Source organism: Vulpes vulpes, chromosome 1 (assembly GCF_048418805.1).
Source record: "Vulpes vulpes isolate BD-2025 chromosome 1, VulVul3, whole genome shotgun sequence".
NCBI classification, from domain to species: Eukaryota; Metazoa; Chordata; class Mammalia; order Carnivora; family Canidae; genus Vulpes; species Vulpes vulpes.
Genome location: NC_132780.1, coordinates 8819731 through 8845705, shown reverse-complemented (window position 1 = coordinate 8845705; position 25975 = coordinate 8819731). Strand labels below are relative to the sequence as shown.

Here is a 25975-nt window from a genome sequence, read left to right as displayed (position 1 = left end):
ACCCTGGGATCAGAGGGGAAACACCTACCAGGTATTGCTCGTTCCCTCATTCCCCACACCCAACCTATCTGCAAGCTCTCAGCCACATCTCTGAATCTTTCCACTTTCTCTTCCAGCACCCGGGTCTGTCACTGGTGTCTGTTGCTGGAATTACTGCTACAGTCCCCTTACTGTTTTCTTGCCTTCATTCTTGCCTCCTACAGTTCATTCACTTTGCAGAAGCCATGTTGATCCTTCTAAAAATGCAAATCTGACCAAGTCAGTCCTTATTTCAAATACCATCTATGACTTCCCTTCACACTGAGGATAAAATTCAAAATCTTCTACAGATCTACAAGGCCCTGTGTGGGACCTGGGCCCTGCTCATCTCCCCCAACTTACCCTTCAGTTCAAGCCTTTTTAGCTTTTGCTTCCCCACCAACCCTCATTTGTTCCTGCAACACTCAAGCTGTCCAACCTCGGGACTTGTGCACTTGCTCTATCTTCTTGTCTTCTTGATCTTAGCAGTTGGCTCCGTAAAGACTCATCTCAAGCAAGCAACATCTCTTCCAAGGCCTTCTCTGAGTAGCTGCCCCCCACCAATCTTGGTTACTCTATCATATGACTCTTTTATTTTTTTTTTATCATATGACTCTTATTTATCTTCCCTTCAGCACCTGCCACAACCTGAAATAATTTAACCTAGTTATTCATTTACATGCTTATTAACTGAACACCCCTGCTACGATACAAGACCTGTGACAACAGGGACTTGTCCTGTCTTAAAGATCATTGTATCCTCTGTAATTACAGTAGGGCCTGGCCTGGAGGAGCTGCTTCATTAGCATTTGTAAAATAAATAACAAATGAAACGTATAACGAATTAAATATCTAAAGTGCTTCCTCAACATCCCCGTCATTGGGCCTTACCACCTCCCAAAGATTTGTACTGAGCCAAAATCAGCCACCTATGAAGTCCAGTGACTCAGGGTGAATCCAGGCCTTCTTCCACAAGATTTTCATACTCTCCATCCATCCCATTCCTGAGGTAAGAAAATGGTTCCAAATTGATTTTAACCATCCTCAGGAAAGGGAAGGTTCCCATGAGCTTCCAGACCTTTCTTTGTAACTACTCCCTCTGCCTACCTCACTGCTCTTCTACCCTTACCTGCCAGCCACCTCAGCCTTCACTCCTCATTCAAGTGTTAGCTCTTCTGTGACTCTTTCCTCTGCATTCCCTAAAGCCCCGTGTTACTGCCTCAGGCCTAACATTTACTGCCTCCATCACCAGCCTGCCTCTTGCTGGGCTCATGTATATTAGGGCCACATTCTGAGGGCCTTGAAGGATAGGGTGAAGCTTCTCAATTTCAAGCAGTTGCAGGAATAGCAACCTCACTCAATGATTTCAGCATTGCCAGGGTCAGGTGCAGGTCATGATACACAAGAGCCTTCAGTTTCATAAATGCCAATAGGAGGGCACCCACCTATTGAGGGTACCTCTGAACCTGACACAGGCACCCACCTATTGAGGGTACCTCTGAACCTGACACAGGGAATTCAAAAGTATCCAAAGTCATATAAAAAGATAAGGATACAAGGCTAAAACGCCTCACCCTGGTGGGTAGGTAAGAACATCAAGGCTCAGGAACAGAAGCACTTTGCCCCAGTTGCCAGAGGGAGTTGGGAGGCAGCAACGGAAGAACCCTAGCTTTGTTTCTGATGGGAAGGCTGGGATTCCTGCCAGTGCTCCACTGAAACTTAACCCAGGAAGGCCAACCAGCCTGGTACAGGCCCCAAAACACCTCCTTCGTCTGTGACAGTATCTATGCTCCTAGCCAGCCAGGTAGTCACCTGAAGAGAGAGCAGTATACTGATCCACCCCCTAAGACTAGCCTCCATCTCTGCCTGTGATCTGTGGGGTCCTCTTCTCTCTCTCTTTTTTTTTTTTTTAATTTTTATTTATTTATGATAGTCACAGAGAGAGAGAGAGAGAGAGAGGCAGAGACACAGGCAGAAGGAGAAGCAGGCTCCATGCACCGGGAGCCTGACGTGGGATTCGATCCCGGGTCTCCAGGATCGCGCCCTGGGCCAAAGGCAGGCACCAAACCGCTGCGCCACCCAGGGATCCCTGTGGGGTCCTCTTCTCACAGTTTCTTCCAAGAGTCTGAGTTCCCAGAAAATGGCACCTTTTGGGCCCTATGGAATTCGGTACAGACTTTTTTTTTGGCCCGTCTTGGTGCCTATGGCCTCCTCCTCTTCCCTTCTCAGCCAAGGAGGAGGCAGGCCAGGCTGAGAGGGCAGGAAATTATCCTGATTGGAATGATCGTGCAGTTCCTGAGGAACCCTGCTTGGCTAGGCACTGGGGTGGAGGCTGGCCACAGCATGAGAGCTATAAAAACAGGAATGCCGGCTGGAGATTCAGGGCCTCACACTCTCCAAGAAACCCTGGTCTGTCTTTGGCAGCACCCCAAACCCACCCTGCCTGCCCTTACAGGCCAATCCTTGCTCCCCACTCAAAAATATTTTAATGGTTTCCTGTTTCCTGAACTGCCTGTAAAAATTTAAAAGCTTCACCCTATCCTTCAAGGCCCCCCAGAATGTGGCCCTCATATACTGCGATCTGGGAGTCAAGACCGACTTGCATTAAAATTCTGGCTCTGCCACCTATTAACTATGGTGCTGGGCAAGTCATTTCATCTGCCCCCTCTGTCTCCACTTCTAAGTGATATCCTTGGCACAGGAGCAGGCACATGGTAAACATGAATGTCTACTACTGCTATGCATCTCTCTATCCTAGCCAGACCTGTCTGTATACTCTAATTTTCCGCCCCTCTTCCTTCATTTCATGCTGTGTCCTCTACCTGGAATGCCCAACTCCTTTCTCTCTTCTGTTCCAACCCCCCTATCTGACACTGTTCCAGGTTAGTGAGTCCTTTAATAGCTGCTGTCCTCATTGGGGAGAAGAAATGTATGGGCACCCTGCCTGGGTAAACTCTCCCCTTGATGATGTCTGAGCATCTATGGGAGGGTCACTTTTAGGTGGAGGAAATGTAGCATAGTAGTTAAAAGTATGAGCTGTAGAGCCAGACTGCCTGGATTTAAATTCTGGCTACACCACCTAAGGCAGGTGACTTCTCTATGATTCAGCCAAAGAATTTATATATGTAAAGTTCTCAGAACAACTTTTGAAAAAGACTGAATACTCTCAATAATCCTGACTTACTGTTATTAATATAATTTCCCAAATTGGATCCAGAAACTGATGCTCTGAGACTAACACACTTTGGGTTGCTAGAGGTGCCAGAAATACCCTCCTTTCCCTCACTTTCTCCGATTCTTACCAGCACCTGGGAGGGAGGCAGGTGGCCAGGACATCCATAGGAAACTGAGGAAAGAGGCTCAGGGCATCAAGGATGTGTACCAGGTGCCACAGAGCTGGGCACTAGAGACCCAGGGCTTGTCCCACCTGCTGGCATGGATGACATTTCACCGCCACTCTCTCTTGGCTTGCTTTAACTAGTACCAGCCAGCCAAAGGAGGCCATCCATGCTGAGGTTAAATCTTGGAAATTGGGCAGTCCAGGGCTTGATCCTGGAGACCTGGGATCGAGTCCCACGTCAGGCTCCCTGCATGGAGCCTGCTTCTCCCTCTGCCTGTGTCTCTGCTGTGCACGCATGCGCGCACGCGCTCTCTCTCTCTCTCTCTCATGGAGCCTGCTTCTCCCTCTGCCAGTGTCTCTGCTGTGTGCGCGCTCTCTCTCTCTCATTAATAAATAAAAATAAAATCGTAAAAAAAAAAAAAATAAATCTTGGAAATCTCTCAGCTGGAGTCAGGTAATATCACCTCACCAAGCCTTGGAAATGCCACTCTCTCTCAACCTGTTCATTTCAACCATTATTTCAAAAGCTCACTAGAACACCTGCTCCTCCTGGCTCACCCTAGCATCTGGGGTGCTTTCCAACACAGCCCTTTCCAGACCACTTAGTTGGAGGACAGCGTAGTGGTCAGGGGGGTAGGCTCTGGTGTCAGATTGCTGGGGTCTGAACCTTGGACTGTTCTACTACTTGTTTTGTGTATAACCTTGAATACATGACTTCACGTCTTTGAGTCTCCGTATCACCTCTAGAATGGGGCGGAGGATAAAGTTGCGACTAGGATTAAACGAGATCATATCAGAAAAGTGCTTACAGCACAGTCAATGCTCAACAATGTTACCAACTAATATCTTACAGCGTGAACTACATCTTACATAAACAGGCTTACAAACACAAATTTCTCAGAAATAGTGCTGATAGTTGAAGCCATATACATAAATCCACAATGTCTAAGCTAGAAAGGACCTTAGATTATGGCTATTAACTCAAGGCTTTCAGAGGCCCAGTAGGTATCAGATATGCCCAAAGGAAGGTGATGGGGGTAGAGGCTGGGGCACATGTGCAGGGTTTTAAGGGGTGGTCAATATTCAACCCCATCTTATTGTTACTACAGGATTACGGCGCTTGAGTTGCCAGGTTTAACTTTTTAAGAGAAACTGAAATCTGGATCTTTAGGGGAAAATCCCTAATTTCTTATGTCATCAAATTTATTTTAAAACATAACAAGGGATCCCTGGGTGGCGCAGTGGTTTGGCGCCTGCCTTTGGCCCAGGGCGCGATCCTGGAGACCCGGGATCGAATCCCACGTCAGGCTCCCGGTGCATGGAGCCTGCTTCTCCCTCTGCCTGTGTCTCTGCTTCTCTCTCTCTATGTCTATCATGAGTAAATAAATAAAATCTTAAAAAAAAAAAAAAAAAAAAAAAAAAAAAAACATAACAAGACAGGGACGCCTGGGTGGCTCAGCAGTTGAGCATGTGCCTTTGGCTCAAGGAGTGATCCTGGTCCAGGGATCAAGTCCCACATTGGGCTCTCTGTGAGGAGCCTGCTTCTCCCTGTCTCTGTTTCTGTGTCTCTCGGGAATAAATACACTTTTAAAATAAGTTAATAAATCAAACATAAAGACAAAACCAAAGTTTCACTGAGTTTAGGCTCAACAAAACACGTCTGTAGGTCACATATGGCTCCCACAAAGCCAGTTTACAACCTCTAACTGCCTCATAAAGCTGAGGTCCAGATAGATTTATGTGACTTGCCCAGGGCCAAAGAGCAAGTAGAGAGAGAGCCCAGTTTGACCTTTTCCAAGTAGGCATGACCTCCTGGGATCCCTACTCCCTCACCTGCATTTGCGTTGCTCCCAATACTGTTGATGGCTGGCGGCACTGAGCTGGATGGGTGGAAGGGCACATGTCCATTTTCCCGGGGTGGCTTGTCCTGCCAGCCTGGCCCAGCCTCCCCAGGGCCCAGCTCTGCAGGGCCCCCCCACTCATCTGAGCCTTGGCGTGAGTGGTAGGTGGGCTCAGGCCGGGTGCGGAAGCCACTAGCCAGTCGCTCTTCCAGGTGGCTCAGCCAGAGGGCCAGTGCATTGCGGTCCTCCAGTGTGGTGGCTGGGTGGATGAGGGCATAAGAGAGTAGCTGGCGGCTCTCCTCGATGAAGGCATTGCTCTCGATCGAGTAGGCCAGCACTTTCTGCAGCAGCCTCATGTACTCCGACTTGGCCTCCGTGTTGCCTGGCTGAAGCAGGGGCAGGTGGGACAGCAGGAGGGATACCACTTTCTCTTTGGACTCCTGCTGCCACTGGCTGACGATGGCTGCAGAGGGGACAAAAGGAAATGTCAGGGGAACCAGGGTGGGGGACTCTACCCAGGAGTGGTGCCTATGGCCTGCCCCCTCAACTCCAATCTCTTCTCCCTTGATGACCCCTTAGCTTGCCCTTCATATTGATGACACCAAACGCACTCACCGTATTTCCAGAGTAATTTTTCCTGGTTCCACATCACTCCTACTCTCCAACACCTGCTGTGGCTCCCCATTAGCCAAACTTACTACTCTGGAATCCGAGCTCCTCCTGCCATCCCCAGGCCTGCTCTTCTCATTATATTTGCGTTCTTTATCTTCATGGCCTCTATGCACACCCCCTTCACCCTATCAAAAGAGCCTCCTTCCTGACAGGAGATGACCATGGAATATGATGGTTAGTAGTTTGGGCTCTGGAAGCAAGCACAGTCTGGACCTTCCAACTTATTAGCTAGACCTGGAATCTCACTGAGGAGTGATTTCCTCACCTGAAAAGTTTTGGAGAAAATTACACTACCCAATTCACAGTGTTGCTCTGATAGCCAAAGAGCTAATAAAGAATGTAAAGTGACCATGATTATAGAAAGAATGTATTTACTAACTGCTTGCTGTTTTTTTTTTTTTTATTTTTTTATTTTTAAATTTTTTTTTTTTAATTTTTTTTTTTTATTTATTTATGATAGTCACAGAGAGAGAGAGAGAGAGAGAGAGGCAGAGATACAGGCAGAGGGAGAAGCAGGCTCCATGCACCGGGAGCCTGACGTGGGATTCGATCCCGGGTCTCCAGGATCGCGCCCTGGGCCAAAGGCAGGCGCCAAACCGCTGCGCCACCCAGGGATCCCCCTTTTTTTTTTTTTAAACTGGTCTCTTTGCCTCCAGATTTTCCCCCTCCAATTGGCTCCCATTCACCAACATGGATTTCTCTTCCTAAAAGCATACCAAGATGTCACAATGGCAACCACAACCAAAGGACTTCAGTTCAACAACTCCTAGCCAACAGCACCTTCATTTTTAGGGTACTTCCCACATCCTAGTCCTCTAGATAAAGATTTAGGATACCCCCACCTTCCCACCTTCTCTGGGGCTCTCCCCATGATCACATTCATTCAAGTTTCCACACTCACTCTGAGATCCAAGGCTTGAGCTGGCAACAGTCTTCTTTCTGCCATCCAAATTCTAGATCTTTTAATGGACTGCCTAAATCTGCCCTCATCTGGGAAGCCTCCCTGCTGCTCCACGCCATAGTGATCTGTGATGTCTTTTTTCCATCCCACAGTTTAAGAGCCTAAGTCTCTCTGTAGAGATGAGCCAGGTTGCACCTGTTGATCCAGAAGGGTACTCCCCAAGACTTGGCCACATAAAGGAGGCCTTGGGAAGGAACCCTTACAGGTCTGACTATCCTCCTTGAAAACCTTGTTACCACTTCAATGGAGTGGAGGATGGGAGAAAATGCCGACAAGGCAAAGGAAAGGGACAAAGAATACCAATATTTGAGAAAAGAGATAATGATCAAGGACTGGGACCAACTACATCCTCCACACTGGGCAAGTGAGCTCAGACTCTTAGCCAGGATGATGATTCGCAAATAAGGGTGTTCTGAGAGATGAGCTACTGGGCTATTGGTAAGGTCCTGGGAAGGGGCAAAGGAGCTGGCTCTAACCAGACAGAGCTAGGACCTCAGAGGGGTGAGTGATGAAAAAGAACAGGCAGAGATGTGGCTTATTCCCACCTCGCCCACTTATGTTACTCTGGGCAAATGTGGTAACTTCACTGAGCTTTACTTTCTCTTGTCGAGTGCGGGTCAGAATCATTCCTACCTGGCAGAGCTACTAGGAATTAAGTGAGACCATAACACAAAGTCCTCAGCAAATATTAGCTGCCCTATCTAACATCACGGTTATTATATCTTACCGTGGCTCCTTCTTTTCAAATACCCACAGAGATTCTTTTTTAAAAAAATATTTTATTTATTTTTATTTATTCATGAGAGACACACAGAGAGAGGCAGAGATATTAGGCAGAGGGAGAAGCAGTCTCCATGCACGTAGCCCAATGTGGGACTCGATCCCAGGACTCCAGGATCACACCCTGAGTCAAAGTCAGATGCTCAACCGCTGAGCCACCCAGGCGTCCTACCCACAGAGACTCTAAAGCCACATGCCCACTCCTGGTCCTGGAAATGGAGAGGAACAGACATATATAAAGAGCCTCAGAATTCTAGGCATCTATAGATTTCCAGTGAGCCCTGATCTGGATCCCTGTGCGTCTGACCGTGTCTCAACCCAACTTCCTAAAGGCTTAAGATTCCAAGGGCCACTGGTCTCCTCTTACAGGGAGCCTTGCATGAAACCGTGAGAAATACCCGTTCACACATCTTTTTTTTTTTTTTTTTTTTTAGATTTTATTTATTCATGAGAGACACAGAAGGAGAGGGAGAGAGAGAGAGAGAGGCAGAGACAGGCAGAAGCAGGGTCCATGCAGGAAACCTGATGCAGGACTTGATCCTGGGACTCTGGGATCATGCCCTGAGCCAAAGGCAGATGGCTCAACCGCTGAGCCACCCAGGCGTCCACGTCCCCATCCCTTTCTCTTAATGACCTGTGTGGAAATCTATGGTCTAGAAGTTCACATAAATTTCTAATTCTCCTTAAATATGTAGCTCTAAGAAAATGAATTACACACAACTCCTAACTCCTGGCCATATAACTTCACATTCTCTTGGCCTGGGACTTTCTGCTCTAAGCTATCTAGAGAAGCTCTGTTCAAGTGCCCAGGGATTCATCCATTAATGCAAAGTCATCAATTCCTGTTATGCCCATAGTATTGGCCAAAACAGAACAGTAATATTACACAGTAATAGTAGTAACAGGTAGCATTTATTGAGCATTTACTATATGTCAATACGTCATTGAGCATGACTATATGTCACACTGCGCTAAGAACCTCACCTCAACCCTCTTTTAATATCCCCATCTTATACATGAGGGACTAGACTCCAGGAGGTGGAATCACTTCCCCAAAGCGACAGACCAAGAACTGAACCCAGGTCTGTCAACCTCTGGAAGTGGGAGGAACTTTTACCCACAACATTATACTAGTTCTCCAATGCCAAGTCTCTTGTTCTCCACCCCTTCACCGTCCCTGGCTTTCCAGATCTCAAGCAGGACCTGCCACTCAAGGTTAGGAAACCTCATCTCCTCGATCTTCTCTTGAATCAGCTTCCCATGACTACAAGGCTGACTCTTAGGTCATCTCCATATCTAAGGATGTTTCCAAGGTGGGACAGGCCTTTCTGACATCAGGAAGCCTTCACCTTTCCCACCCTCCTACCTCCATCTGGCACTCAATCACAAAGGAACGAACATCCTGGTACCCCATTTTCCTGACTTAATCCCAGAGTTTTTTTGCTCTTGATGAGAAGGAAGAAGAAATACAGTGATGAAGATTAGGGACAGAAAGTCAAAGACTCGCATCTGAGCTGTGTTATACAGTTGCCTGGGCAATATGCTTCCTCCTCTGCAAAAGGGGGATTAGAGGGCTGAGAGGATTTAGGGAGACAATGCACGTAAAGCACCTGACAGTCTGCCCACAGTAAGCACTTACTATGTGACTCAGTGATTGGTGTTTTTCTCCTTTCTCCAGCAGTCAGCCTACCCCCTACCAGCCCTACCCTGATGTTCTCAATTGCTGTTGTTTAGGCCTTAAAGGGTAGCCAGAGGCATCTGGGACAGAGAGAAGCCTTGTCTAGTCCCTCCCCCACCTCAGAATACTGCCAGGACCCCAGCTACGGGACACAGCTTCTCCTCTGGTACTGCCAGGGGACGTGACAGAACAGCCCCAAGGGTTGGGCTCAATGAAGGACCTTGTTCTACTATGGAGAAAGGAGAGAGTGGTTTTGGACGACTGGAGGCTGACCCTGGGGAAATGTGTGTTCATGTGTCTGTGCAGCGGTGCGGTGGGGAGGGCGGGCCTCCCATGACTGGGAAGCATCAGTGAGCACTGGAACTGGTCCAAGGAATTTGCGCAGCCTCAGGCCCCTTGGGGTGAGCCCAGCTGGGGCTGCAGATGACGGGTGGGGATGAAACTTTGTTTCCTGCTCAGATCAGTAAAGTCTGGCCCAGAGTTGAGACACAGCAGGGGCCCAATGAATACCTGCACAATTGAACCCAGATGGTCTCCTGGAAAGTAGTGGTGTCTGTATGTGTATAATGTGCCCTCTCGAGGATCCCCTGACCTCAGGTAACCCTGTCTTATGTCCTAGTAGAGTATATGGAGTAAGAGCACAGGTTCAAAAGGGAAACTTGCCTGCATTCAAAATCTACCTCTGCTTCTATGACCTAGCTCAACATAACTGTTGACCAGTCCTTTAACGTCTCTGAACCTGGTCCCTTCTGTATAGCAAGGGTAGTAAAAACCCTATGTCACAGGGTTGTTGTAAAGATTCAATGGGACAGTTGTACAAAGCACCTGACATGTGTTAAGTACTTCATGCATTTTAACTATTAGTGCCATTGCTTCTGGTTGAAGATCTAGAGCCCACATTGTTTTGGGGCTGTGGGGAGCAGTTAACATAGAAGGGCACATCTGGGACTCCCCCTTAAGATTCCCAACAGGGGTGGGGATTTTCATGCAGTTATTTACCAAAAACAGACATGTCTCTGGTTCCTTTGAGCTAGAGGCACAATAAGCAATGATGAAATGCTGGAGGTGGGCGGATGGGGGAGGGGGCTGGGGAATGCCATGATGCCAATGGCTGCTTCTCCCCAAGCTGCAAACCTGGATTCTGCAGGCATGGAGAGGACCAGAGAGACTGTCCATGAGTACTCTCCTTAGCCAGGTGACCAGAGAGAAGTACCTCATGACCCTGGGTCCTGGAAAATCATAGGAGCCAAATATATCTTGGAGACTGCCATAAGAGCAAATCCATTTTTATGTGCTGGGCTGTTGCAACAATCGTGGCAGCCTCAGGCACTCGTCACAGGGGCTGGGGTTTGGCTGCAAACACGCCCTTCTCTACCTCACCCCAGCTCGCACAAACAAGGGGGAGGGCCAGGGGGCTCACATTTTTGTTTGATGAACTGTGTTAGTAGAGCTTGAAAGGGGAGGGTGGAGACATGAGAGCTGAGCTCTGGTGACTCATTCAGCCTCGGCCCCCTCCTGACCTCAGTTTCCCCACCCAGATTCAGTGAGCCAGAGAGGGAGGAGTTTAAACCTGCTGGATACAGGGACTCTGACTCAGAGGACAGGAGGAGGAAAGAAATGCAGGAAATGTGGCCCAGGAAGCTGAAGGAACAGGGAGGGAAGGGGATTTCAGCTTCCCTGGCTCTACCCTTTTGGTCCAAGTCAGCATAGGGGGAAAGAAGGAGCCAGGATTACTGGCAGGGAACATAGCACTGGAAAGGGAATAGGGAAGACAGCAAAGGGAAAGCTGAAGTCTCTCTTTCCCTGTTCCAGAGACCCGTAGGGTACTGTTTTTCTCTTCCTGGGTATTGTTTCAGATTCTGCTTCCATGAAACCAGTACTGGCTGCCTGAGCTGGGGGACTTCCCTAAATCCTTCCAGTTGCTTAAGAGAAAAGAATAGCCCAGACCAGATCCCCCTTCCACAGCCCCAACTCCCCACTCCCAGTAGGATGCATACCCTCACCAGCTTCCCAGGCCCACCCAGAATCAGTATCAGTGTTAAGACAAGTGGTTCTCTACTGGATGCACACAAGAGCCCACTAGAGAGCTTAAAAAATATCAGACTTGCTGGGGATAAGACCCAGGCCTCAGATTATTTTTATAAAGTCCTTAAGTGATTCTGACATGAAGCCTGGTTTGGGACCCACTTGCCTAGATCAAGCCCTCTGCACTCCCTGACCTTCCTGAGGAGAAAGAAGGGCAGTGGGCAGCTCTGACCCAAGTGTGGACCCAGCGTCCCCGTGGGAGAACTGAAGGAAATGGCAGGGCTGAGTGGTTGGGACACAGAGTACAAACCCAGAAAATGGCAGAGGATCTGCCTCACTGTTCAGCCACCCTGGTCTGAAAGAATCTAAAAAGCTAGAGTTTTAGATCCTATAAGAGGCAACTCTTCCCTGGGGATTGGTGTACCAACTGAATTCAAGATTTGATCTGTGGAATAAGTGTACATCTTGGTGGTGGTGGGGGGAACAGATTCTCTGAAGTGTCCATCTCCTAAAATATTAAGAACTATTTTTTTAGAAGAATGTACTGGGCTCCAAAACAAGTAATATACTTGGCTATGGCTCTACCTTCTTTGGTGTGTCATTTCAGAACCCAAGAGGCGCTTGGAGAGTATCTAGAACCCTCTCACTCTTCAGATATGGATCCTCAGGCTCAAGTGGGGTGGAGCAGGCCCAACACACGAGAGGTGTTAGTGGCAGAGATGGATCTAGAACTCTGGATGTCCTGACTCCTATTCTTAAGTCCCATGCCAAATGAATCATCCAGCAGAATATCAACTCTCAAGCCGCCTAGTCAGCAGAACCTAGGTTTGTGTTCCCAGGCCCATCCCCTCAGGATTCTGACTTGGGTCTGGCTGGTGGTAGGTAAGGGACTGGATTTTAACAGTCACTACCCCCCAGATGAGGTGGATGGTGATGCAAGTTTGGGAAACAAGGGAATGGGAAGGCCATAATGAACAAAGGAAGAGGAAAAAGTCAGAAGGTGCATAGTTCTTCCCACAAGGCAGGCCTCTAGGCCTTGGAAGTAGCTTCCTCCTTCACAAATAAGGCAAGGAGGCTGTTCTACTTGCTGGTAGGACCAAGGCAGGTGACAGAGGGCTCCTTGGTCTTGGAGCCCCCCCTGTCTATTATGAAAGAGGCATTCAAGGGGATCCCTGGGTGGCGCAGCGGTTTGGCGCCTGCCTTTGGCCCAGGGCGCGATCCTGGAGACCCGGGATCGAATCCCACGTCGGGCTCCCAGTGCATGGAGCCTGCTTCTCCCTCTGCCTATGTCTCTGCCTCTCTCTCTCTCTATGTATGACTATCATAAATAAATAATAAAAAAAATTAAAAAAAAATGAAAGAGGCATTCAAGGCTCTATAGAATTTACCTCTGTGATCACTTCTCTCTCCAGGCATGCTCTGTTCTACTCCTGGCATGCTACTTGCCGACTCTAATATGCACCATCATCCTCCTTTCGCTTCTTGCATTCTAAGTTTTCCCTACCTCTCCATCTAAGTACCAGCTTGTAATATTCTCACCATCTGACATGGAGCTATGGCTGAAAACCTTACTTCATATTTTCATTCACCAGTGAATTTATTCCTTATCAATTCTTAACCCCGGCGAGGCATTACTCCCCAAATCCCAAAGCAAACTACCTGGGTTGGGCCTCAGTTCTTGGTATAAAGTGTATCATGTCTTTCAAGGCAATGTGATAAAAGAGAATATTTATTTATTTATTTATTTTTAAAGAGAGTTTGTTTGTTTGAGGAAGGGGGCGCACATACACCCTTGTGCGCAGGTGAGCAGGGGGAGGAGCACACTCTGTGCTGAGCATAGAGCCCAACATGGGGCTTTATCTCACCACCTTGACATCATAACCGGAGTTGAAATCCAGAGTCAGAGGCTTAACTGACTGAGCCACTGAGTATTTTAAATGCATATCACTTCAAACTAGCAGTTCCACAGAATTCTAAGAATTTATCCTAGAGATGCTTAAAGAGTACTGATTACAGCACTGTTTGTAAGAGCAAGACCAAACATACCACATGGTAGAGCTTACTGATCAAGAGTAAGAGCTCTAAAGTCAAATTCCAGTTCCACCTCTGACCAGTTGTATGACCCAGGCAAGTCACTAAACCTCTCCAGAACTTAGTCTCATCAATAAAATGAAAGAACAATAAGACCTACCTTACAGAGCTGTTTTGAGGGTCAAACGAGTAATAAAGATAAAACTTTGCTGGATACCCAGGTAGGGCTCCATAAATATTACCTATTCTAGCTTTAATGCAGCCACTAACAATGAAATATATATACACGTATACATCCTGAATATGAAATCCTCAAGTTACATCATTAAGTGAAATTGATTAATATGCACAGTGTTTTGCTCTATGTATTAAAATGACCAAAACAATGAAGCAGTTGAAGGGAGAATATGTGTACTTAACACATACAGATTATCTCACAAAACATACACAAGCTGGCAATATGGAAGTATGGAAGGGAGGAGACCTTGCTTTTTACCTTTCATACAGTTTGATTTTACAAGTCTTGAAAATAAACACTAAAATTAAACATGCTCTAATAAAAAAAAACAGAATAAACACTACTGGTGGTTCTGATATACAGATGAGATTGGCACCCAGTACACATGCAACTGCCAGCTCAGGATGGGGTGGTTAAGGATGTATGCCAAAGCTGTGTAAGACAATGGCCTGCTCCAAAGGAGTTCTACTTTGGGGGCAGAGCCATATCACAACCAAGAGGTCTTGCTCTTGATGCTAGAGAGCAGAGAGGTGTCTTCCCTGGCGGGGAGTGAGGGGGAATGTGAAGTTGCTGAGCTCTGAGCCTTCCACAGCCTTGCTAGGTTCTTGCTTTCACCATCCTCCAGTGAGGGACTTAAACTAATGTGACTCCTGGCTCAAGGAGCCATCTCATCCTATAACTATGATGCTTCAGTGACTTATACATAAAAATTCAGAGAAATATAGGTGACTGTTACGAAAGGCAGATGGACCTGGGGAGATAAGGGAAGCCAGGCAACTCTGTGGCTCCCCAGTCCCAATCTTAGCAGCCCACGTGGATTTCCTCACCTATAAAATGGGGATAACAACATTTCATGGGGTTGTTATGAGGACTAAATCAGTTACTGACAATAAAAATTTACATTTTTGAGCGTTTACTATATGACAGGTACTCTTCTCAGAGCTCACAACTACCCTAGAAGGTGAGCATAGTTAATGTATTGATTTTAAAGATGAAGAACCAAGGCTCAGAAAAATTATTTCATTATATCACAAAAGACAGAACTGGGATTTAAACAGTCTAACTAGGGATCCCTGGGTGGCGCAGTGGTTTGGCGCCTGCCTTTGGCCCAGGGTGTGATCCTGGAGACCCGGGATCGAATCCCACATCGGGCTCCCAGTGCATGGAGCCTGCTTCTCCCTCTCCCTGTGTCTCTGCCTCTCTCTCTCTCTGTGACTATCATAAATAAATAAATAAATAAATAAATAAATAAATAAATAAATAAATAAATAAATAAATAAAATAAACAGTCTAACTCTAGAGCCACCAAAGACTACTTTCAAAGTTAAAATACAAGTAAAGCCAGTACTTGGCTTGTTTTAAGGGCTCAATATGAACTATTATCATGGGGAAGAAGGTGGGAAGGATTTGGATGCCCTGACACAGAGCCCCTGGGTCCCCTTCTGGTAGCTTTCAGGTACACGTGACTTGCCTTCTTTGGCCTCCAGTTCTCTCACCCAACGCTGAGGTCAAGAACTCTTCAACCAGCCCTGTGGAGGCCTAGAGACCAGAATGGCTTCAGCAGTGTCCCCTGAGAGGGTTCTCTGGCCTGACTCTTGTCTATGACTGGGTCTCTTGGGACAGATGGTTCTAGAGAAGCCTAGCTCAGCCATCCCAACACCAACCTCAGTACCTCTCTACTGAGTGTTTACGGAACAGATATGGATTATATCTAAATTCAAAACTCTCTTGAAGCTATTTATGCCTTAAGTCCAACTTACCTTTGGGAGTAAAGAAAAGTTTTGGAAGAACTCTAAAATACATAAATACATGTACATACATACATTTTGGAAGAATTCTAAAATTTCCTCCTAGCTCTGGTGTCTTACAGCTTGAGAAATGAATTATTTGCTCAGCTTCCAACCCCCTTTCATAGGTAATGACTTTAGTCTCCTCCTCTGTCACATAGATAGGCTACCCTATAGAATTTTTCCTCTGTTATGGGTTGTTTCCAGTTCATACTGACCTCCCCAGTAACCCACCATTCCACATTTCTTAGCACCATTGTGGGGGTGGGCCTCCTCAGCCCTCTGACATCTGCTCATTCCAGGTCTCCCTTTCCTCGTCCCATTCCTTGTCTCTAGGGGTAGAGACTCACCAGCACTGTTGGCCTCCGACTCCAGCAGGTGGATGTCATTGCAGTCCGCCAGTGAGTGCTCCAGGCAGAGCTGCAGGAAGCGGGCCTGGGTGCGAGTAACCCGCTTCAGAAGTGACAGCAGGGCCACCGTCTGCTCACACTCATTCCAGCCCTTGAACCAGCCAGCGAGGATGCCCACCTGGTCTCGGAACATCATGGTGCCGGGCCTAGGGCCAGGGTGGGGGGGACGGCGGTGGCGAGGGCCAGCGCCGTCACATGGTCTCGGCTCAGGGCTCCTGTTACCTCTCCCCTGAGGGCCAGGGCTTGAGGATGTTCCCTGGCGTGTTGGCAACGGGCAGTGGGGGGAGGAGGAAACCTGCTCACATCGGGGGAGGTCTTGGTCCAGCCACACCTCTCCAGGCTCCTAGAAAAGGAAGCAAGGGGGTCAGACAGAATGAAAAGGCTGGAGCTGGCCTGGTTAGTGTGGGTTGAGGTGATAAGGAGGCTTCTCTCAGAGTATCTGCTCTGCTAAGCCCCTGGGGGAAAAGATGAAGCCACTACCAGATACTAAACTAATTTTCCTTCTAGTCTCCAGATCCAGAGAAAAGGCTTGATTAGGACTCAGAGAGACTAAGAAGATGCTGCCCAGAGGGCCTGGCTATTATAGGGCTAAAGGAAGCAGAGTAAGTTGGTAGGATTTTCCAGAAATGGGAAACAGAAGAGACAGTACACTATAGAAAAAGATCTGAGTTAATGGAGACCTGGTCCCAGGTGACATGTGACCTCCAGCACATGCCTTGACCTTGCTGATCTCTGGCCACCCGTTCTGAGAGTGGAAAAGAGTGACTGCTCACCTGCTAAGAGGATACCATAGAGTTTATATTATTTCAATCTAAGACTCACAAAGCTAAGATGTAAGTGGATGATGGGGTGGTAACTCCAGTGGAGATCAAGAGTATGCAAATAGCTAACTGATCAGTAACTTCCTCAGTGCCCAAAGGTAAGGACATGCACAAAGGCTTTTTCAAAGATTTTCAACAGGCTGGGGGAATCTCACCTCCTTTCACTCTGGAAAAGGTGCAGCTGTGCTAAGATCTCACTCTTCTCTGCTCTGAGGTGAGTCTCCCCAGACCTCTTCTTCATTCCCCTGAAGGCTACTCCTGACCCAAGCCCCCTGGGTTAGGAGGTCCCCTTGGCTTCCAAAGATGCCAGACTGTCAGCCAGGCTCCTAAGAGCACAAAGGATGCCAACCTGAGAAGGGTCACATCCAAAGTAAAAAAACTCCCAAGAAGTGTCCAAATTCCTCTCTTAGACAGGAACTATACAGGAGTTGTGTTAACTGGGCAGACAACAGACCTATTCTTCAGTTGACTGATTTCTGGACACTACTCTGAAGCCTTTTTCTAAGTGTCTTGAGCTCCAGGTCTCCACTCACATTTCCCTGTCTCTCTTGCAACCAGTGCCTTGGCTCTATCCCCAAACCACATTTGGCTCCATCTCCCTCTGGCTGTCAAAGGACTGAGAACTCCACACAAAGACCCACTGAACCTGCTGGGTTCAGGTCTTAGGGAACTACTACCATCTCCCTGAACTTCCATGCTCTTGCTGAAGAGGGCTGTTTGGTGTATCTGATGATGCATGTGACTTACCTGGCGGATCCTCTGTGGGATACCTAAACAGAGCAAACTTTTTTTTTTTAAGTTTATTTTCATTAATCCTTACACCCAACACAGGGCTTGAACTCATGACCCTGAGATCAAGATCTGTACACTCTTCCAGATAGTTGAGCCAGCCAGATGCCCCCAAAAATATTTTTATTTTTTTTGAAGATTTTATTTATTTATTCATGAAAGACACACAGAGAGAGGCAGAAACATAAGCAGAGAGAGAAGCAAGCTTCCTGCAAGGGAGCCTGATGTGGGACTCGATTCTAGGATTCCAGGATCATGACCTGAGCCAAAGGCAGATGCTCAACCACTGAGCCACCTAGGCGCCTCCCCTCAAAAAAAAAAAAAAAATTTTTTTTTTCCAAAAATTTTTTAAAAGGAAATCAAATGTTACCTCCTGGCTTAAATCCTCCAATGACTTCCCACTGCACTTAAATAAAACCTAAACTAAACCTGAACGTATCTTGACCTAAAGGGCCTTGCAAGACTCCTGTGCCCCCTCCAACCTCATCTTGTTCCAAGTTTTCTTTTTCACTGGGGGAATTCTCTTCCCCCAGATCTACTTATGGTTGGCCCCTACTTGTCACTCAGGTCTCAGCTAAATGTTATTTCCTCTGAGAGAGCTTCCCTGATCATCCAATCTAAGGAATGTCACACTAATGATATTTGTTCTATATAATTCCATACCCTCAGGTCTCATCTTATTTATGTTTGTTGTTTCTCCTTCCATCAAAAAGCAAGCTATATGGTCACCCAGTGCCAGAACAGTGATTGGCACATAGATGATGCTCAACATGTATTTGTTGAAACAATGAATAAAGGTGAAGAGCATGGAAGCCACACTTGGGATTTCTACAGCCTCAAGGTGAGAAGATGATAGGAGGAATGGCCCACAGGATGATAAACAGATTTAGAAACCTTGTCCTAAGAGAAAAATTTGAAGGCACTGAGGAAATTTCCCCAGGGGAAGAGGAAACTCAGAAGGAATGACATAACTGACTTTGAATATGAAAGGGTAGCACACAGAAGAGGAATTAGTTTTTTTTTTTACTCCAGAGAAGAACAAAGGAAGGTGGCTATAAGTGAGAGGTGACATGGGAGATGTTGAGAGTCAAGAAAATTCAGTTCTAGTCTTGCTCCAGACACTGATTCACTTTAATCTTTGAGCTACTCTGCTTCCCTTCTCTGTAATATGTAAGATAAGGAGTTAGACGGGATCAGACACGACAAATCGGTTTTATCTCACAGGCTAACTCCAAACGATTGGTAGTGGCTGCTTGCAGCATTGTGGTGAGAAGGATCCTCAAGAAATGAAGGAATAGGAATACTCATCAAAGGGCAATGATTGGGAACCCTGGGTGGCACAGTGGTTTAGCGCCTGCCTTTGGCCCAGGGCGCTATCCTGGAGACCTGGGATCGAATCCCACATCGGGCTCCCAGTGCATGGAGCCTGCTTCTCCCTCTCCCTCTGCCAATGTCTCTACCTCTCTCTCTCTCTCTCTCTGTATGACTATCATAAATAAATAAAAATTTTTAAAAAAGGGCAATGATTAATAAATTGGGGGCACATTTCACACAATGGGATATTGTATAGCTATTAAAAACATGCTTGATCCGGATAGCAGAATATATAAAACATAACAGAACTATACATAGTGTTTGATATTTTGTAGCATTTTGCTAGTTGTAAGTAAACACATATTATTTTTATAATTTTTAAAGAATTTTATTAAAAAAAGTTTTAAGGTTGCATTCTACTTTCCGGCTCAGTGAGAAAGAACACTGTGATTGATTATCAATGTTTGTGCTGGATGCAGGATGGATGAGTGGTAGTTCACATGCCTGAAAAAATCAGTTTCCCTTCCCAGCTCCAGCATTTTGTGGCTTTCAGCCCCAAGGAGACAGCAGCTGCCTCAACATAAGGAAGAATTTTAAAATAATATAGCTGTCCAAGAATGGAACTGGCTGCCATGTGAGGAGGTAATAAGCTCCCTGGCTGCTGGAAGTGGTCAAGTGGAGGCTAGATGAACATCCCTTGGGAGTGGGAGGGATTCCTTCACTGGGTGGCAACTCATAAGATAGAAGGACATGTTACTATTTCAGAGAGAACATTTGTGACGAGAGGTTTGATATGCCAACAGCATTTACGGCAAAAAGATGACCAAATCCACAAACAGACCAAAGTTGTGCACTCTTTCCCATAAACTTTTACTGGGTTGTTACTCTTCCTAAGCAACAGGACTGTGCCCCCCAAATAAGCTGCTGACTAGCTTCTTTGCCAAACCAAATGCTATAGGCAAAGCTGTGGGACAGAGCAGGGTCTCCAACATGACACTCGATAAAAGTCAGGTTTTTTTTTTATAAAGTTTTTTTTTTTAATTTTTTTATTTATTTATGATAGTCACAGAGAGAGAGAGAGAGAGAGGCAGAGACACAGGCAGAGGGAGAAGCAGGCTCCATGCACCGGGAGCCCGACGTGGGATTCGATCCCGGGTCTCCAGGATCGTGCCCTGGGCCAAAGGCAGGCGCCAAACCTCTGCGCCACCCAGGGATCCCAAAAGTCAGGTTTTTAATAAAGCAGGCTGATGAGAACTATGGGGAGTTGAAAAGCACATACATTGTCTGAAGGGGGAAGTCACTTATTTTAGCTGTAATCAGCTGGTGCCATGTGGGAATGTGGGTCCAGTATTGTTAGGGTTTAAAAGAAGAACCAGAATTTGGATTTTTAAATAAAATCCCCCTATTTTTATTTTGTATTTTTCCCCTATTTTTATTTTTATTAAAGATTTTATTTATTTATCCATGAGAGAGAGAGAGAGAGAGAGAGAGAGAGAGAGAGAAGCAGGCAGAGAAACAGGAAGAGGGAGAACCAGGCTCCATGCAGGGAGCCTGATGCGGGACTCGATCCCGGGACTCCAGGATCACACCCTGGGCCAAAGACAGGCGCTAAACCGCTGAGCACCCAGGGATCCCCTAAAATTCCCCTATTTTCAAACATTGGAAACAAATTTATGTGAAAACAGCAACAATGAACCACTATAAGGAATAAACAAAGCCTGTGGTCTACCGTCCTTGGACCAGATGGACACAAACTGGGAAAAGACAAGAAGCCTGCTAACTATCCTTTCCTCAGGCCTCTGGCTTATATCTTCAAGCCCCTCAAAGCATGACTGGCAGAGAGGATCTAATGCCCAACAGTAGCTCTGACAATCCTCAGTAAATACTGGGGGCTTTAGAGAAATTCACTTTTAGGACAGGAGAAGGATGCTGGGTATTTGGTCTGGATGATGACGGAAGAGGAGGGCTGTAAATGGCCTTCTTCCATCGAAGAGCCCAAGGTCCTCAGCTACCTCCTGTTCTGGGTGCTTGGCAGCAATGAGAAGGGAAGACCTGGGTTCGTGATGGGCCAAAAGAGGCATCAGCACTGTCTATTCCAAGGCACTTTAGTGGATTCTGGTGGATCTGCTTGCCAAACATCCACTCCTATCTTCTAGTACCATTGGAAAATTAACTGTCTTCCTTGGCTCCAGGAGCAGACACAGAAAATCTACTGGCTAAGGAATGTCTTCACTGGATTCCTGCTGGAACTACTGGGGAAAGTAAGTTTTCCATTAGGATTGCTCAGATTATGCAACATCTGATGTTATTGGCTGCCACTTCTGCCACCTCACAGTGAGAGCCTCAGAATGAAGCTAACACAGATAAAAGCAGAATCAAGAGATGAAAGGACAAAGAGGGAGACCTATTCACATCTGAAGACCTGGATCAAATCCAGCTAGCTTGAAGTCTCCTTACCCAACTTCTCAGTTATATGGACCAATAAATTCCGTTTTGGCTGAGGCTAGTCTGAGTTGTGTTTCTATCACTTGAATTGGAAGAGCCGTGATTGCTCCCATACAAAAACAGAATTCACCACTGCTCTGGTCTCCCTGCCTTTGAGGAAAGACACTAGAGGGGAACCCCAATGGCAAAAACTTCTCAAACAGTCCAACATTACTGCTGCCATATTTGGTCTCTAAGGGATCAAGTAACCTTCTTTGGAACCAACCCCAGAGGGCGGGAAATGAAGCCAAAATTGGCTGAGAGGTTCGAGGAAAAACTGCTCACTAGGCTCCCTTCCTTAGCTTCAAACAGCAAGAAGTGGCCCACAGATATGAGATGTCTTGGCAAGTCAGTTCTCCTCATTCAGAAACCAAGCTGTGGAGTCAGGTGTGGCTGAAACCTGGGCTCTCCTGATGATACTTACTTGCTGTGTTGACCTTCCGGAAGTAACTCAGTTTCCTCCTCAGTGAAGCTTGTTGTAAAAATAAAATGAAACAATGTATATAAAAATACCTACCATGATGCTTAGCATGCCTTCCTAAATCACCTATCTTGTCATATTCTAGACCCCATGTGAATAGCTTTCTATGGATGAGTTCATTTGAAATATGCTATATTTCATGCATTTACATGAAATACACATATACTACACACATATCTACAGATGTACACACACAATATTATCATCATTTTACAGATGGAGAAACCGAGACACAGAAAAGGTCAAGTCACTTGTCTAAGACTACATAGAGCTGAGATTTTCAAGGCCAGACAATTTGGCTTTAGAACTCTTGCTTGTTCCTAAGAATGTTACAGCTTCCTCTAAGTTCCCTTCCACTGCCTAGAAAAGTTGGGCAAAAGGTACACGCTTTAATGTCAGTAACTCTGGATAAATAAGGGGGTCCTATCAGCCTTCCTACCCATTCCCAACCTTTCTACAGCACCCACCTAAGCCTTTGAGGAACTCCTACTTCATGAACAACAGAACAGGCTAGTTACCTAAGGTTAATTCACTATCCTGACCTAAGAACAGGAGAATGTCAGATGCCAAGGGAGCTCAACTTATCTTTTGTAAAGACCAACTATTATTTTCAGAAACTCCTGAAATATGTACACAAAATATGCATACTATTGCCTCAGCCAAGAATGAGGCTTTTGTATGAATAGTCCTGGGGAACGGAGAGAGAGGAGGGAAGAAGCCAGGCAGGGCCTCCTGGAGGATAAGCCCAGCCTGGGAAGCTGTGGGAAACCCTGGACTAGAGAGGAAGCTGGTGTCCCTTGCCCCATGTATTACTCTCTTTCACTCATTCCACACTTAAATGTGTTGAGTCTTCCTCATTAAAACCCCATCTTTAACTCTTTCCTTTCTCTATACTTGCATGCTCTCACTTGATAATGGAATCAACTCCCACAGATTCAACTATCACCTTTCTGTGGACCACTCAGATTTTTTAAGATTTTATTTATTTTTTCATGAGACACACACACACACAGAGAGAGAGAGAGAGAGAGAGAGAGAGGCAGAGATACAGGTAGAGGGAGAAGCAGGCTCCAAGCAGGGAGCCCTACATGGGACTGGATCCTGGATCTCCAGGATCAGGCCCTGGGCTGAAGGTGGCACTAAACTGCTGAGCCACCCAGGCTGCCCTAATTCAGAATTTCTTTTTTTTTTTTTAAAGATTTTATTTATTTATTCATAGAGACACACACACACACAGAGAGAGGCAGAGACACAGGCAGAGGGAGAAGCAGGCTCCATGCAGGGAACCGGATGTGGGACTCGATCCGGGTCTCCAGGATCACACCTCGGGCTGCAGGCGGTGCTAAACCGCTGCGCCACTGGGGCTGCCCCTAACTCAGAATTTCTTAAATCATCTTGGTCCCCTTCCTCTTCCATAAGATCTATTCATCTGGTCTCGATAATTCTTTTTTTCTTAATGTTGGCTAAACATGCCCTCCTTTTTCTCTTCCAAAACTCAAGTGGCTCTGGGACCAGACTGTCTGGGTTGGAAACAGAATCTTACTACTTACTACCTGTGTAACTTTGGGCAAGAGATTTCACCTTGCTGTGTGTTTTCTCATCCATAAAATAGGTTTAATAATAGTACCAATCTCATAGAGTTGTTAGCTATTATCATCCTGGATTTCTCTCTCTTTCTCTAATCCCATCATTAATTAAGTCCTGTTTTCTCTATACCCAAAATACTTCTATTTCTCTCATTTTTTACTGCCACCACCATATTCAAGCTACCATCCTTTTTCACCTGGATCAATGTAATGCCCCCTTATCTACCTCCTGCTTCCGTTCTCACCCCTGTTTTCCTTGCAGAAACCAGTGAACATTCTTAAAAAAATAAAATAAAATAAAATAAAGAAAAAGAAAAAAAAATCAGATGATGTCACTGTCTTGCTTTAAAAACCCTCTAATAGCTTCCCAAGTTTCTCAAATGAAACCGTAAACTCCTTACTATGGCTCACAAGGCCCTACATGATCTAGCCTCTGTCAACCTCTCTAATCCCTTGCCCCCTCTCCCTCACACTGGTTTCCTTGTTGTTCCTTGAACACATCTCAGGGCTTTTGTCCTTGTTGACCTTTCTATCTGAAATATTCTTCCCCAGATCATCACATGGTTGGTTCCCTCTCATCAATCAGATCTGGGTTCATATGTACCCCAATCATCCTAATCTCCCCCGTAGGAGTTTTTGGCTTGATACCATCGAAAGGTATTTCTTCAAAGGCTGCAGCTCTTCCAGAAATGCCTAGATTGTAAGATCCATGAGGGAAGGAAAGACTGTGGCTGTGTTATTCACTGCTACATTTTCAGTTCCTATCATAGCACCTGACACAAAGCAAGCACACCCTCAATGTTTCTATGAAAAATCCACCCCCGTACACCCCCCCCCCCCTTGCAGCAAGTCCTTTCTCCACCTAAAACAATGCTTAGATTGGAATGTCTCACTTCAAGATCATCCCACAACTGGTGCCTTCTCATCTTTCAGGTTATCAGGCTCAATTGTCACTTCCTCAGGGGCCAATTCTGATCACTCTGAGTAACAGTGGCCACAGCTACCCTCTCTTTCACACTATTTTAATTTCTTCCTAGCACATATTACTGATTTTTTTTTCTTTTGTTTATGTAGCCTCTCCACTGCCCCATCAGAACATTGAGTGCCAGGAGTTCCAAGACCTTGACTATTTCATTCATTGCTGTTATGTCCACTACCTAGAAAAGTACCTCCATAAATTGTTTAACTGCTGGAGTTGAGACTTACATACTGTATACACTGTTGTTCTGTAGCTTGCTCTCAATCAGACTCTATTCAACAAATTTACACTAAATCCAACAAAACAAAACTCTACTCAAAGTAATTTACCTAACCCTCTCACAAAGTTCAGAGACATGAAAACCCAAAGCTGAGGTTCAGGGTTGAACACTACTCCTGGATTCCACTACCTTACTCTGAGGCTACCACCAGACTAGGGAGCCACACAATCACAAAGTGGAGAATGACTGGGGCTGGAGAACCAGGGAGGAGGGGGACAACCACCAATACTCAGAAAGATCATTGGATGGAATCACAGCAACCTCAGGAAGCAACAGAGAATTCTAGGGTACAGAGCCCCAAATATGTCCCCTAGAGATCTTCTGTTATTTCACACTTATTCACGGAAGAAATTGTTTTCAAACTGGGGCTCTCAGGAAAGAGTTCTCTTTCCATTAAGGCTGTTAAGGAGGTAGGATGTAAGTCTGGGTTGCTAAAAGCCATCTTAGTCATCACAAAGTAAAACCTGTTGAGGATGAAGCTAACTCCTTGGAGAAATGGGCAGAGAAAATTGTCTGAACTTCTGGATGAAGCTATTTCTGAAGCCATCCCAGCTCTGGACTTTTTAGTAACACAAGCCAATTAATTCTCTTTTTTGAGAAAATTTCAACCAGTTTCAACTAATGTTCTGTCATTTATGTCTTTGGAATCCTGGCTGCCGTGAACTATCTATCTATTTATTTATTTACAATTTATTTTTGGTAACACCAAACACTTATTGTTCTAGATACCTTATATGTTTTAACAAATTCAATCTTTATAATAATTCTATAACATAAAATATCATTATTAGTTTCATTTTCAATTGTGGAAACTAAGAACTAGAGAAATTAAGTAATTGTGCTACGTCACAGAACTGGTAAGTGATAACGTGCAAATCATGTCTGGTCCCAGAGTCTGTATACTTAACCATTATGCTATAATGCCTCACTGTACCCAACCCTATCTGAACTGAAAAGCCAACTCTATGACTCATGGCACTATCATCTTGGGATGGACAGGGTCCAGAGACCTTCTATTTGTGCCACCTGTCCTCAATTTCATCATTTGTAAAATGAGATTAATTGCAGCTTACCTACCTCAGAGTTCCTATGAGGAACATGAGATGAGAATACACGTGAAACATTTAAACAGTGACTGGCAAATAATAATTACTCAATAAACAGTAGTTATTGTCACTCTATGGGATACAAAAGTGCAGCTGGCAAATATAATACAGATGGAAGAGATCTGTTTTCTTTCATCTTTGTCCTTTAAGTGAAGAGAAGAGATGTCAAGGGGGGGAAATAAGGAAACTTTCTTGCCTTGACCCATTACAAAGCTGTTAACTCTGCCTGGAAGGCTACTCACCATTGTCCCAACTCCTATGGAACACCACCGAGCCCAAATACCACCTTTTCCATGAAGTCTTTCCAGATAAAGGGCTCCTTCTTTCACCGCCAAATTTCCACAGCATTTAAAA

At 45.8% G+C, this 25975-nt stretch overlaps 1 protein-coding gene across 1 annotated transcript in view; it reads right to left on the bottom strand.

The window, feature by feature from the left end:
* Positions 1 to 25975, bottom strand: part of SAMD4B (sterile alpha motif domain containing 4B) — a 39574-nt gene that overhangs the window by 9479 nt on the left and 4120 nt on the right. The window contains exons 2-3 of the mRNA XM_072752230.1: positions 15722 to 16124; positions 5192 to 5662 (exon numbers count right to left, since the gene is read on the bottom strand). Coding sequence (XP_072608331.1) covers positions 5192 to 5662; positions 15722 to 15917 — 667 coding nt within the window. The 5' untranslated portion in view covers positions 15918 to 16124. The remainder of the gene's footprint in view (positions 1 to 5191; positions 5663 to 15721; positions 16125 to 25975) is intronic.